General features: G+C 38.4%; 1 protein-coding gene across 1 annotated transcript in view; it reads left to right on the top strand.

Moving 5' to 3' along the window:
* ipo11 (importin 11) overlaps positions 1–16,242 on the top strand; it is a 111,271-nt gene that overhangs the window by 19,722 nt on the left and 75,307 nt on the right. The window contains 8 exon segments of the mRNA XM_018675240.2: positions 4,886–4,934; positions 8,416–8,486; positions 8,654–8,722; positions 8,724–8,847; positions 10,076–10,228; positions 10,985–11,028; positions 13,235–13,325; positions 14,450–14,497. Coding sequence (XP_018530756.1) covers positions 4,886–4,934; positions 8,416–8,486; positions 8,654–8,722; positions 8,724–8,847; positions 10,076–10,228; positions 10,985–11,028; positions 13,235–13,325; positions 14,450–14,497 — 649 coding nt within the window.

Here is a 16,242-nt window from a genome sequence, read left to right as displayed (position 1 = left end):
GCTCTCTTCCCACTCTGAGTGTGAAGAAAGTCCAAATTCATGAAACTGTTAATTCAATTTAGTCTAAATCTTTCTGGTAAAAAAAGAAACCAAAAAAATAAAAAAAAATAAAAATGAAACATTTGTCTCGGTGGGGTTTTGATTCCCTTGTGGCTCAGAGTTAATAGATTTAGTCAAGTCCTTTGAACTCAAGCTGCACTCTGTCTGCTTCCTATTTTGTTGGTCAAGGTTTGGTGAAAGAATAGCTGGTTTTAGAGAGTAATGGTAAAAACTTATTACTGATAAGTTAAGAGCTGGAGCGACCATGAAAGTATGACTTTAGTCTTTTATTTTAAATAAGAGAAACATACACTTGGAATTGTAATTTTCAATGTAGAAATCTGCAGGGTAGGTTTGGGTATTGAAAATAGATAGTATTCTTGCACCTGTGCCCATAAAGTCTGTACCTACAGCTGTGTCCCCTGAGCACACAGTGCAGTCATTTGATGCTGCTGACTATACTATACTGAGCAACTGCTCATGCATATAGGATTAAAATATGTGTGAGGAAAACCTGAGACTAAACCCAAGTAGGGACTTCAGGTTCTTACTGCAGTGGGCTTTGTAAAACTAGAATGATTTACTCATGTTCTGAGTTTGCTGGTGGATGAAACATGAGCAGTCAAGCTAACTGCTCTTGATTCATTGATTGATTGACTGAATTCACTGTTGACTGATGCAAATAAAAAGAGCAGGAGTTTTTTTCTAAAATAGTTATGCAAACTTCAAGACCTCAAGCCTTTAGTACTGTGAACAAGGCAGCCCTGAGACAAATGGCATTCTTTTCTAATAGAAAAATAAAAACACTTGTCTGGATAAAACTGGTTGAAGAAAATGATTTGACTTGAATTATGGCCCCCAGGCAAATTCAAAGTGAACTGCTCAAAGATTCCTAACCCTAACAAACAGCCTATTTCATTGTTGACATTCATAGACTTAATCAATTAAAAAACACAACAATTGATGAATGAAAAAAGAAAAAAGACAACAAAATTGTCTTTTTGAGATACAGTACATGTAGTCATAGAAGGTCAACATGTCATTAATATTATGACAACCTGCTCTGAGTTGCTGCTAAGCTCCCCCTCTCTATCCCTTTTTCTCTATTGTTGTGTTTGTTCCTATTTCTTTTCCTTTATTGGTTTATTTGTTTTTTTCTCTCTCTCTCTGTTAACTGGGAGATGGCAAGGACGTTTTTTGACAGAGAGAATTCAGTGCTATTATTCTACTAATGAGACAACTTTTAGTTTGCAGGCTGAAGATTGTATAATGGTTGAAATACTTGCATTAAAATGTCATTTGCCTTGAGCTGTGGCTGGTTATTCCAGTTCAGTGAGCAGACGTAATGGTTTGGAGTTAATATTTCATGTTTAGATGTATGTGCTGTTAATATCTCAGACTCACTTATCCTTGCCTTTGCTTGTCGATACCATTTTTCATCCTTTTTATTATTCAGCTAAGGGTGAGCTAACACAGAAATAATATGCCACTGTGAATTTAGTTCCTTTCTCAGGACACAGCAATACCTTATGCTATTGTAAAATCAAATAATGTTTTGTTTTTGTTGAGATTTATTTCACTGCCTATAACAGCAGGTAGTATAATCTTTTAAACAAGACTAAGATTGAGGCTTTGTCTTTTTGGCTGCTGTATAGTTAAAAATAAGCAGCATCATGGCATCATGCGTCAACATCTAGTTACTCACTTATCTCAGTGATTTCATAGCTTGCTCTAGTTGTTTTGTTTTCATCCCTGTTGTCTCTGTACATCTCTGTGTTGCGGAGTCCTACAGCCTCAGGACAAGCATGCTTTTTTTTTTTTTTTTTCTGAAATGGAAAAAACAAAACAAAACAACCCCCAAAAATTCTGCTTATGTTGGCATTGCCTTTAGTGAATCTACTTGTGTCTTTCCATTGACTTGCCACATGTTTGAAAGTAATCATGACCTGTGTTCAGGTTTCAACCTGGTTGTGTCTGACTGTCAGCTTTCATGACCTGGAACGAATGAAACTGAAATTTAACTGTTGTCAATTGCAATGCAGTTATTGATTTATTTTAAATGAACCCCATTGCTGAATAGCAAATGTCTGATTAACTCATTGATTATGCCCGTTGTTCCCTACACTGCTTTTTCCATTTAGTAATGGAAATCCTCATGCAGATCATTTTTACTATTATTAACTACCTCCTCAGATTTCATTTCAGTTTAATGTTTTTGGATGGATAAAATATTAATAACTATTTTAAAATATTTCCTGTGATGGTTTAAAGATGTGTCACATTCCTTCTTTCTGAATTACTGGTTAGGTCTTCAAGATGTTGATGGCTTGTCATCTCTGATTTTGCTCTTCTTTAGTCACGGGTGTGATGCTGGGAAAAAGAACCCTAATCATATTACATTATTTAATTTGATTTCTGTCAGGGACTTTAGAAAATATTCTGCAGTTTACCTACCAAAGAGGAAATTTAGCAGCCTGCAGAAAACTGAACTTATCTGCAAGACTAACAATGCCCAACTAAGTCATGATGTGTCGCATACAGCAGACCAGGCTGAACTTTAACAGTAAATCTCATTTAAAAAATAAAAACTTGTCCCATATTTGCTAATTATGCACAATGTGAGAGAGCAATATTGTGAGTAGGCTTATGTGTAATTTGTTAGCTACTTAATATTATGTTTTTGTGTACTTGATCTCTCAACACAATCTTTGGACTTTGACCACTGCTGGAATGTGGAACATGCTGGAAGTTTGTTATTAATAGAGGTTAATGGAATGGATGGGAAGGTGTTTACATGAGGCACATATATTTTGCATTAAATATATTTTTATGGCAAATAATGTGATTATCCTATCACCATACACTTTTGTGCTATTAGTAAGTTAGAATTTTAACCAAACCATCAACAGTTTTCCTCCTCTCACATCTAACAATGTTTGAAAAATCCAGTTGTGTTTTTGCTCCTCTAGTTTTGCCTTGTCAGTGCCAGTTTCAAGTTTTTTGGAAAGACATATTCTCAAGTTGTACTTTAAGCAAATGACAAGACTGTTATCATATTCACAGCAGGATGAAAATGGTTGGCTGGTTAGTTTTGTCTCTGTGATGTTCTTCTTAGTACAAAGACTGCCTGCTTACTGTATTTCCTGTCACACAAGCACATAATTTATGTGTATGTAAATGGATGTAGTCTGCAGCATGTTCAAAAATTCAACTTTTTACAATATACAAGACAGTGCAGCCATCTGTCTTTGTTGGCACCACTTCTTTAAACCCTGCTTGGTGTGTCACGGCCCCGTGGCAGTGGTTTATGGCATTCACACTTGGGTCTCCTGTAAGGAACTGTTTTACATTGAGTCTCATCACACATGACATGGGCATTCTGGACAGATGAGGTTTATTTTCTAATCACCACAGTGGCAGCAGCGCTGGGGGAACAGCAGTGAGTTGGAAAACACTGACACTAAGAATGAAGGACATTGTCAGTCTTCACACAGGCTGCCACAGTAATGAATTTTAAAACTTATTTGCAGTTGAATGACTGACTATCTCTCTGGTTTGATTGTCAGAAAGGTATTACAGGAGAGAATGTCAGTAGATTGTCCATCCATCCATTATCTATACCATTTAAGACCCTGTAATGGTCACGGAGGGGCTGGAGGTGGACCTAGCATTGGGCAAAAGGGAGGGTACACCCTGAACAGATCGCCAGTCCATTGCAGGTCAATAAACTGTGTCCAGCAAAAAAAAAAAATCGCTTGGCTAACTTTTTTCCTATATATGTGTGTGCACTCAGGATATGGGTAACCTTGCAACATCCAGGGGTTGACGAGAATCTTTGTGGCACCCCAAAAGAAAATAGTAGATTATTTAAAGCTTAGACGCACATTCACTTGAACCATTGTAGTAAACAATCTGGCACCACCTGCTAAACCTGGAGTCTGTGCTCATGCACTTGACTACACACAGCTGAAACATTCACCAAATTTTAGTCTTAAATTGCCACCCACGCTCTCATCTCCCTTTACAAACTACTTTGCACACTACTGCTGACGTGTCTATTTGATGCCCACCTCCCTGCCTCCATTTTTCCATCTTTTTATTACCATCTCAATTCATTTTGCTGGCACTCATTTACTTTTCACTTCATCCTGGTGTAATTTACCCAGCAGTGCTGTGAGCCTCACTCCTCTTCCTCTTTAGTTGTCAGACCTTTTTCATCATGACTGATTCAGCTGAAAACTTCTATTTTGCACTTCCTTTCGCATTAGTCGTTTCTAATTTACTGCATGCTCTTTTTAGGTATTTTTCTTCACTTCTATCTCATCTACCTCGCCTCCCCCTCTTTCTCCAAACTTCCCACCATTAGCTCAACAAATGTCTGCCGTGAACTCTGTTCTCCATCACCCTCCCACCCTCTCCGCTGTCCTCCTCCTTTGACTCTCTCTTTCTTCACTAACTCTGTTAGGAGCTGTGGTTGCTGGTTGGGAAGTGTTGGCTGGATTTGTGATTAATGACACTGCTGTTGACCTCATGGCTGAACATTAATGCAGAACTAAACAGATTGCATCTCCATCTATCATCTAATTTCCCTCTACTAAGCCACGGCTACACCAGGCTACAGAAAATTGATTCCCTTTCATACTGTTTAGCTGGCACTTTTATTTATACCCCTGAATACAGAGGCAAGTGTGCCCATGCATACACAACTTGCAGATCCTAAAGTTATTCCCTTGTTAATATATCTGCTTCTGGGCAATACTGATGAAGCAATCATGAGTGATTCAGCTGCAGAAATGTCATCAAGATTAAACTTTATCTCACCCTCTCTTCATCTCTTCCTTTTCAGGGTTTCTTGAATGCAGTGTTTGAGAGGCTAAAACAGTTCTTGGAATGCTGTGAGTACTTGTCTCTTTCTTTATCCTGAATCACTGATCCGAGGCTTCTCCCTTTAGTAAACAAACTCAGTTACTGGTGCTTGATCTAATGCATGCAGAAAGCACCTACTTAAAAGTCTCAGATACTTTATGGTGCTCATAAGTCTGGGTCTCATAATAGCATAGCATAATGTAGGTGTCAAATTAAAAGTTCAGGCTGAGTTATCCTAAGAGATTCAGTTTTTAATTAGGGATTTCTCTTGTAAACCATTTGAAAACAGAAGACTTCTAAGTACAGCTTATGCTCACTGTACTGATTTTTGAAAGTATAAGTCTGACTCAAGGAATGAGAATCTTTGTACTTTTAGATCTTGAGAGAGCAGGTTAAAGACGCCATGAAATGTATCTTCATGTAAAATCTTTGGTGTTGACCTCATCCTGAATTGGAAGGTGTGAAAATAAAAGCTAAGCAGTAAAGCTATCAAAAAAATATTATATTAGTCTGTCTATATATTAAGTAATCTCACCCTTTTGTCCCTCCTATCAAATCAAACAGTGTTTGCCCCCTTCACTGTGTTGATCCCTTACTGTGCCGTGTCCCTGCCCAACATCTTGCTTTAACAGAAATGACCCCATATTATTACACCCTTAAGATGATTTATGTTTTGCTTCCCAACCCTCAGAAGTTTTGTCAGATTTATTCTGTGGTTCTGATGGAACAATATTACATTTTTACTATTTTTTTAACAGTTGAAATCACAAACTCAAATGTTAAAGAGGCAATTTAGTGGTGTCTTTAACAAGATGTTTACAATGCTGTTTTGTTTATTGAGTATGGATGCCATGTTCTTCTGCACTGACATGAGGAGCTAAGAGAAGGGAAGTGATGGAAGTGTTCTTAATATAAAGAAATGACCAGGAGACAATGAGTCAGAATCTGATGTAACTTAGATACACCCTTTGAGTGGTAACTACTCCATCCAGTGGCAGTTATCAACCCTTGTTGACCAGGTTCCAGGTACTAAATAGCCAAAGGAACCTAACTGGAAACTTAAAGTCCCTTTTTCCTCTTGGTGTTTAAACTCTATCTGAAGAACTGCGAAGATTAGACAAGGTTTAAATAATGTTGAATTTTTAAAAAATCATCCTGTCATCCTTTGTATTTGTATATCTATGTATTGATCTCTCTCCAAAACAGACAGTGTAAGTGTTGAATTGTTACTTATTTCTGTTTTATCATGTAACCACAGTTGAACAATCAGCAAGTTAAGGTTTTTTTGTTCTGTCATCCACTTGTTAGCTCTCTCAAAGGTTCCTGAGGTGAAACCACCCAATGAGTGATACCATTTGAGTGGTCGTCAGCCAGTTCAGTGGCAGCTATGTTCACTCACTTAGCTCACTTTCACTGTTTGATCTTACTATCAATGATACCTTCTTCTTTTCCATACAAGTTTGTCATAACAACACCCACTGAGCGAGATAAATCTCCGACACAGCTCCACAAGCTGCCAGAGCTGCAGATGTTAGCAATAATATCATTTGAGATATCAGCCGCAACTATCGCTTCCAATATTTACTCTGCTGATGGCAATGGAGACAGGGTCAGGGTCCTGTTGGTATTTGGGCTGGGCAGATAGTGGGGGAAACAGCGAGGCAGCTCATAGCTGGGCCGGCAAGAAATATCAGCTCTGCACAGCCTGATAAGGTCAGCTATATAAACTGGTGTTTTTGGGACTGTCTTTGTGGTCCATTCAGATGTCTGGCTCTTCCTGCTAGATGTTTGTCCTCCAACTGAGGTCACTCTGTCTATTTCTGTCCAACACTGCATTGTTGAAAACTTACTTGTTAGGCTAAATATCTGTCAGCAGTAATGAATACCCTTTAGTTTCAGCATTCTTTCTTTATTTTCTGTTTTCATTTTCTTTATCCATCTACGTCTATGAATTTATTAGCATGGTTCAAATCCCTGACCTCAGTGACTTTGTATACTTCACACAACATCTGCTTACATTACCAGTTGTCGCACACCTGCGAACAAGGAAACAATGACATGGACACAAAGTCAATAAAGTGCAATGGTGTTTTCATCTACATAATCCCTTATCTGCACAAAAGCTGAAAGACGCAAGACAAAGCAAATCTTTGAGCTAGGTAATTTTTTTAATCAATCATGTGTCACTGTAGATCAATGGTTGCTGAAAGAAATGAATATGTGTATAAGGGGAGAGGAAACGATGACCCTGGCTGTTCCCAAGTGATTGGAGGAATGCCAGAGACTGTTATTGTCTCTCCCGATTTCATCATTGAGGTTGACAAGGAAGTAAACTACATGGGACATCTTTATTGGCTCAAGCATCATGAGTGGTTTTATTGACCCAGAATTTACATCAGAGGAAGTGAGTCATACTCATGGCCATTTTTGAGTTCTTTTATCACTGTACTTTATTATATACCCCAAAGCTTGTAATGGACCCATGGGGCTCTGGCAAGGCAGCAGGGTGGAGTGGGCATTTGACCTTAAAGAAAGAGGAAAAGTTTGTTGTGGTACATCAAGCCTTGAAGCCAAGTTAAGTTAATCTAGTTTTTAGAGCATTTTCCGTTTGCTGTCCTTCCAGTAATCTTGCTCCTACTCTTTTAGTTTTTTGTACCCTTTTACAGGAGGTCGATCAGGACTGTATTGAATGGACAAGATCAGTTAAGATAATTTCTCATCTGATGTTCCATACTGAAAAGGTTTCCTCTGAATTAATTGTGACTCATTTTAAAATCTCATTATCAGCAGTTGATTCCATCATTTTTTGTGTGGACTTGATGCATTGTACCTTTTCAAAGGCTTAGGCGAAATACTTCAGGAGAGGAAGGTTCAGAAATTCAACACATTTCAGGTCATGCTGCTGTTCTTTGTCAATGTATGTCTTAAAACACGATCAACACACGAGTCCACAAATATTTGACACTAAACACTACTCCACCAAGGTGTAATGTCATTAATACTAGTGAAAAGCTACACCAGTATTCACATAAAGTAATAATTTTACATTTTGGAAAATACAGGTATTTGCTTGCTAGCACAAAGACTGGACTTTGTGGAAATGGCTAGCCTGGCTCTGTCCAAAGGTTAAAAAGAAAATTTGCCTTGCCAAGAAAGCTAAAAAGCAAATGTCAAATTATTCTTTTAAAACTTGAATACATTCTTGTAATAATAATAGTTTTAACATTTAGTCAGGATCCACTTTGAGATTCAAGAGATGATGACATCCATGATGTCAGTGCAAATAATTAGAAGATGGATAAATATACATACATTTTTTATGTATGAGGATTGGAGCAGTATATCTTATTATTATTCCAGTCTATAACATCACTTTATTGACTAAATTACAACTAAAATTACTTGGATGTAAATTAAATAACTATAGACCTACTATGGCCTGAGGGTATTGTGTTTTATTATGTATACTGCTGCTAAGTAACTATGCTCTGTGGTTATTTTGTGTTTCAGGTCGGCAGGTTGGCCCAGATAGCACATGCAGAGAAAAGCTGGAGAAGACGATCATACTATACACTAAAGTTGTGAGTTGGTTTATATATTAATATATAGTAATAAATGACAAATGTCTGTTTTTTAATAATGAACAGGTTGTTTATTTTGAATGACTTTGCAGACTAATTTTGTTCTTCCTCCCTTCCTGTTTCCCCTTGTCTTCCTCTGTAATTTTCTTTCCCTCCTTTCCACGTAGTTGTTAGACTTCCTGGAGTACCATCCATGCGCGTTCATACCCTTAATTCAACGTTCCCTGGAATTTGCCTGTTAGCTACGTGTTCACACCTGCAGGGGAGGGAGTGACCTTCGAACGCTTCATTGTTCAGTGCATGAACCTCATCAAGATGATTGTAAAGAACGATGCCTACAAACCTGCCAAGAACATTGAGGGTAAGATATGAGAGCTTTGGGAAAGAGGTGTGCTGGAGGGGTGGGCAATTAAAGACGAATGACGTTATAATATGAGGGACAAAAAAAAAAAAAGGTGTGGTAGACGAGCGATAAAAATTGCAGATATGGGTGAGAGGAAAGAAAATTGAAATGAAAGCTGACAGTCAAATCTGAATTTTGGGTCTGAGATTCAGAGATCAAAAGAAAATGCCACTGCATCTTCAAGGCTGATCACTGACAGTGTCTTGAAAAGCGCAACGCTGCAAAAGCATCAGCATCACCATACCTCACCATGTCTCATGTTTATTTCAAGCTATCAGAGGCCTCTAGTGCTTCATTAGCTTTGGAGCACAGCACTCTGTCTTTGTTCTGCCAGCTAGTATGGTCCTTGGTTTGTCTCACTGAAGATCTTCCTCCTAAGCAATTGTTAGTTGACAGAGAATGGAGCCACGTGTTTGTGGATCTTGCCTTAGTTTCTTTTGAATGTTTGAATGTGCTAAGCCCGACTTTGGGTTTACTCTCCTTATTCCTGTTTCCCGAACAAGAACACAAAGTATCATGAGTATCCAAGGTTACATATGGTAGATTGAGCCTTGATTGACACAGTTTAGCTCAGAGCAACCACCTGACTTATTTATTAGGCCCGTGCTGTCAGTCAGAAATACAGACAGGAGGACATATGTGTCTGAAAGTACTTTAAGAGGGTCCTTAGTACTGTATTAGTAGCAACATGAGGTCAGGGACCATAGGTAAGTGGAAACACTAACAATCTGTTGCATTGGATATTGGTTTAGCTCTGGAAGTACACAAGTTAATTGTTTACTTTATAGCAGAATGTTTTTGTTTTTTGCTTGATGTTTTTTGGCTGTTTAAATGAAGATTCTTAAATTATCCACATTTTTGCTAAAAATCAAGATGAGCAGCAGAGAAGAGAAAACTAGAAAACTAGTAAAATAGTGGTGTTAATATAAAGTTGGCATGTAGACTAGAGAACATGACTCAATTTAACTGCTACTTTTGCTATCTGTTCACCAAAGTCATGTTGCCAGCCTGAACTTAATCAATCTTAGCATTCAGCCTACTTTTAGATTTAGAAATCTTATATACAAACGCTGCAGTGTGTGGATGATTTAAGTGTATGTGGAAACTCTAAAATATCTTTTTTTCCCTCCTTTTTTATCCTTTCTTTCACTGTCACTCCTCTCACCCTCCCTCCTCCCTCCCTCAGACAGTAAACCAGAGAGTCTGGAGGCTCACAAGATCAAGACAGCATTCTTCACACACCCCACACTGACAGAGATTGGGCGCCGGCTCGTCTCACACTACTTCCTTCTCACAGAGGAAGAGCTGGCAATGTGGGAAGAGGACCCTGAGAGCTTTGGTAATAGCACATCCCCAGATACACAGGCTGAATCCAAATGTCCGCGCTTATCTGGACGTGCAGACCAGCCAAGTAAACCGACATCTTCTCTGGAAGTCCACAACAGGGAGGTTTAGCCAGTTCTACAATTCATGAACTCAGCAATGTGGCTTTGGGTGCGGACATGAACATTGTATTGATGAATTCATGGAGGAGTGACATTATATCGATACAGGAGAGTTAGGTGTTTCTTGAATTGTGATTTATATGTGAAAATTTAACATGTTGGATGACATCTGTGATCAACATGTTACAATTACAATGTTAATGCATTAATGTAATGTATTTTTACATTTTATTATGCATATCAAACATTATAATTTGTGGACAGAAGCTAATATTTCTCTAAATCAGCAACATGAAATGCTGATGTGGCTTAGAACATTTCTCAGTGAAATAGATTACAGGGTAATCTTGGTGTTGTAGCTTTGGCAGAGATCTTAGTAACACAGTTTTATTTTCCTTGCACCCCAGTGCCCTCACAAACTTGATGTAATGACACAGGCACAACACTTTATAAAGCTGAGATCACAAGGGCCCAGTGTGGTAGTTCAGTATTGAATGGACATTGTATACAGTTTGACAGTCAGATGGAACCACACAGAAGTCTGTAAAAATATATTTGTACCTGCATTGCTCAGACAACATGTACAGTCTAAGCCATTATCTCCAGACCAGCATTGCCTAATAGAAAACAATTTTTCCTCATTTTTCCAGCTGTTGAAGAAACAGGTGGCGACTCTTGGAAATACAGTCTACGGGTAAGTAAAGACACAGCTAGTGTGCATACATGATAACACACACACACACACACATGCACACACACACCAAAATAAGATCTATATCTTAGCAATGGGAAGACAAAATCTCTGACTGAAAGAAATTCTCCATTTCTGTACTGCAGAGGCTACAGGATGTCAAGTAAGTTTATGTTCATAAAAGTCTAGTGATGATGGTTGTACACACACTTCTTCTGTCATGTGTGCTCATAGCACAACAGACTTACCATCAAGACAAGCAAAATAACACTCAAGTCATAACACAAAAAATACAACATCAACTACAGTTTGGCACCCCTAACTTGAAGGAGACTGTTGGAAAGAAACAACACCTGCCCCCTGAGTTTTGTGATAAAAACGGAATGGCTTGTCTTGTTTGCCAAGACTGAAGTTTAGCTCTTGTAAGACAAAAACAAAAAAACAGCCATCTTCAAAAATCATAAAAATGTAGATTAAAAGAGCCATAACAGCAGATGATTTCATTTCAGTGTAATTAATATTAATTGTCACAGATATTTTTTAGTGTATGCCATATTTTCAGAAATTCAAAGCAGTGTTTTATGTGGTGGCACTGAGCAGATTGTATACATTACAGCATCATAAAACAGTTAGTGGTCCCCAGGGCTTTATAGCTTGTCTCTGTGACTGTGTCTAGTTAGTTGGGAGAGGCTTATCTTCAGCTGTTTCTCTGAGTCATGACATCATTTCTCATCCACTGTCTTATTTTTTTTTCTGTCTACCCCTCATTTCTCTTCCCACTCTGTGTTGAGCTCCATCCTACTTACTTTTCATCACTTCAGATGACAAAGTTGTGCCCTGCTGTGTCTTTGAAGTACTCTAAAGCATTCTTTCATTGGACCTCAAGGTCTTGTTGTAAAAGTTTTTATTCATTGAAAACGCACTGCAGCAGAAGAAATGCTGCACTACAGTCTGAGAGTTAGCTAATTACTTCACACTTCAGAATTTTCAGTACAAAACACTGAGCTGTTTTAACGTTTTTCTCTTTTTTTATTGCATTGTGTTCCTTTTTGATAAGTCGGTGTTTTTGTTAAAATACATAAACCGTTAAACACTTTTAAAGATATAAATACCAGCTGCTTAATTAAAAGTAATTAAATTATAAATGGAACAGTGGCCAGAGTTTTCAGCAGTACCCTGTTTTAGTAGAAGATCCCATTGCTTTCTTTAAAATTGAGTTCATAATATGAATGGAGTTTATAATGCAGAAATCATCACAGTCATTAAGGCTGGAGATTTGTGAAGATAACACTGTAGATCTAAGCAGAGAAGGGTATCTGTAGAGGTTACAGGCTAACCTGTGCTAATTTTAGCTTATGTTCGGTATTAACGTAGCGTCTGAGTACACACACGTTACTGCCTGTGTATGTATAACTCTTGATTCACACATTGCAGCACATTGTCATGCTCAGGATGGTTCATGGGTCAAATGTCACTGTCCATCTATTCCTTCCATGGTCACCAATTCTAATATCTAATTATAGATCACCTGCCCCTATCGATATTACCACCTGTCTATACTTTCCTAGTAGAACAAGGATTTTTTTGTCTTTGTCCTGATCTCATCAAGCGGGATTGGCTCTTTAGAACTGTCACACAACCTCTGACCTTTTGCCAACAAGGTGGAAAGGTTACACATGCTGTGAAGTGTCATAGACACTTATAGACACCTATACTATAGCTCACAGTGTGGATTCATGAATTGGATTAGCCCATGATGTCAAATCTCTCACACCTTTATTTGATATTGATTTTTTTTTTTTTTTTCTGAATCCAATAAACTACTGAAGGTGGGTGGACTAGCATTACTCTGTTTCTACACACACACACACACACACACACACACACACACACAGATGGATGGACAGACACACACAGATATCCCCTGACAGCATCACATTGATTTTTCAAGGCACTGTTTGCCATTGTTTGTGTGTGTCTTTTCATGCCCCTTTGTATACATTTTTCTTTGTGTTTATAGATAGGTATGCATTGATGTCGCTCATTCATGTGATATTTCCCCCACCACCACCGCTGAGAGCCCAACAAAGCCACTGATCTCTGCTAAGAATGCAGAGAAGTGTCAGAAAAATGAATGAATGATTGTGATGACCTCCACATACACTGACAGTCTTTCTTTTTGTCTCCCATGCTCTGTTTCTCTATTTAGCCTTGTACAGAAGTATTGTTCCTGGATATCTTCCACAACTACAGCCAGACCCTGACGCCAGTACTACTGGATATGGTCCAGAATCTCCAGGGTCAGTTAAATGTCACTTCAGATATTACTGCATGAATAAAGCACAGTCTGTTTCCTTTTCAGCAAACCTTTTAACATTCTTTCAGTACAAGGAAAACATGTACTCACTTGCAAATTTACACGTAGCTAAAGCTATAATGCTAATACAGCTCTGCAGTAAATCCAATGTTCATAAAGGTTATAAAGTTCAGTTTTTGTTGGAGCTGTTAAGATCCAATTATATGGTCATTTTGGAAACTGTTTGTAGTGCAGTTATATTTTATTATTATACAGAGAGATATTTTTTGAAGTATTTTATCTTACTTTTTAAAAATGTTTTCTCAAAGCATTTATACACTGTATGCAAAGTTCTTTTGACTTGGCTTTGTGTTTTGAAAGATGCTACACAGATAAAATTGCTGTGCCTTGTACATACAGTACTGTATGCCTCTATTTTCATGTAATACAACATGGACCTCAGATCTCAGATGCTTCCCATCATGACATGTAGCTTGGTTGCTTCAGAGTAAGTGATACATATTTCATATATCAGACAACAGCAAAGCACGCAGGTTTCTTCATATTGCCTGTAGCAGTCATGGTATGTATAACATGCAATCTGTAGACTTGACGGAACCTTCCATCTCCTTGGTGACAACCTCTACCATTGCAACCACTCCCAATCCCCTAGTCAGTCCGTCACATACACATGCATACACACACACAGCACATTATCACTGATTCCCTGGTGGCGTTGGTATGTAGCTGCTCAAATGTGCAGAATACAGGATCTGCTTCTGGCTTGTCTCCCAAGCTGCTTTTGTTTTCAAGTGACAGAGTGGAAATGGGTTCCGCTGGAGCAAGGAAGACGCCAGATTGGGTAATTCTATGGTTGAAGTGAGGCAGCTATTGATCTTGAGACCTGAGTACACAACACGGACTAATACAGAGAGAGAGAACAGACCAGTAAAATGACTGAAACAAGCTTGATACAGTGGAGCTCAGGCATCATTAAGTTGCCACTGTGTTGTAATTGTATGAAGTAGTCACTGAAAAATGTTGCACATCATCAGAGCACTTACCTTACAAATGCAGTCTGTCTTGTCGCTGTAATTATGTCCCTTGTGTTTGTATGTCCCTCTGCAGGCCCGACCAATGTAGAAGACCCCGTCCAGCTGCTAATGAAGGATGCAGGTGAGTCAAAGGCTTCACCTATTCTTGGCTCAATAACCAATTTTCATCCGTCATGCCAGATGCATTAAATGACTGACCTGGGCTCAAAAGAGTCTGATTTTGCTCACATTTCCATTATATCTTCAACATAAAATGTGAGGATTGTCAGATTTTCTTTTCTTATTGAAATTTTCTTACCACAATCCCCAGATGATGCAGACAGGTGGAGAGGGTGAGCAGGGTAAAGAGAGCTACAAGATGCAAAAAAGTCATTTTAAAACCAAGATATAAAGTCTGAATAATAACATGAGAGTGTTATTTGTACCTCTAGATTCCCTTCTTTGGTTGCATTTTCTAATATGACCCATTCACGCTATCCTGATCTCTGTTACATAATGTTCACAGACATCTTGTTCCCCCGTGTCCTTTTTCTTTCTTACACCCTCTCTTTTCCTTCTCTATACCTACTTGTAGTATTTACAACTCTTTGGCAGGTCGGGGCTGGAGCAACGGGTTTTATGGCATACACAGCTAAATCACAGACAGTTGGGATTGCCTGCTAAGAGGGCCTCTGTTAAAGCTGGATGCCCGTAGAGATCTCAGCAGTCTGCTGACAGTGTTGATAAAACTGGATGATCAAGCTGTGCTGTGGTAGCAGCAGCAATGGCGGATAATTTGTGGCTGTGAGAGCTTGAAGTTGGTTTAGGAGCCAAAGGGGCGCTTAATAATGGCAGGTGCTGATTTTTTCCAAGAAAATAAATAAGTCATTAATTATAACAGTGCTGGTACAATTATAGACTAAGACCTTAATTATACTAGCCCAGTGTTTTTCTGAATCCCCAACCCAACATTATATGCCTGAGTATGTGTCAATGAGGTCAAAACTGGAACAGGTACATTAGTCCATCCTATGTGTGATAAAAATATTTGTCATATGTATCAGACAGTGCTACGAAAGAACCGCACTTGCCACTAAACCATAACCACCTGCCTAGGCTCTTTTAATAGCTGACAAATGCAGCTAACTGGCGTTTAACCAACATCAAGTATAAACCACCCTTGTAGCAGTGTTTTTAATTTTTAGCGCTGTACCATGAGGTGTTTACATATTTTTGTAGCCCTTGTATCTGCACCACATTTGTCATTTTAATGCTGCACTGGCAGCAGCATTAACTTCCTCTTTGTGAAATGTTTTACAATCAAATTGAGTAAGTATATTTTAGTGCACCATTATCCCTCTGGGTTTAGTCCTTTCTGGACCACGGAAAACAAATTTTAAAACTTGCAAAGATCTAATTTTGGGGAGCCAGAATAATAAAGCCGTGCTGTAGACCAGGAAATAACTATACTATACCCCAAAGGGAAGCTATACTGCATCAGTAACAAGAACCATAAGACTCTATAAACAATACCACGAAATGTGATAATCAAAGGACTAAAAAACAATTAAGACTAGTGAGGATCAACACACTATGTAGCTGCCTTTTCAGTCTTCCCTCTAAGGAAGATGGGAAGCAAAAGAAAAATGCACATCTCTCTTTTTCAGAGTTTACAATTTCCTGTCGGTTTTATTTACTTTACCTATAAATGGTAACTCCTCAAAGCTTTGGTTTTTGTGATAAGGACCAAGGCCACTGCTTTAGTACCTTTGGACCATAAATCTTTTCTGCCTATCCTTCCATCCATCCATCTTTTTGTCATGATAAATGAGAGAAAATATGTCTGTGAGGCATTTAGCAGCTCCATATTTTCCTTGTTTTGTCTGT

The sequence above is a fragment of the Lates calcarifer genome, linkage group LG13, assembly GCF_001640805.2.
Source record: "Lates calcarifer isolate ASB-BC8 linkage group LG13, TLL_Latcal_v3, whole genome shotgun sequence".
Lineage (NCBI taxonomy): Eukaryota > Metazoa > Chordata > Actinopteri > Centropomidae > Lates > Lates calcarifer.
Note: the sequence above shows the minus strand (reverse complement) of the source record. Positions and strands in the feature narration are given on the sequence as shown.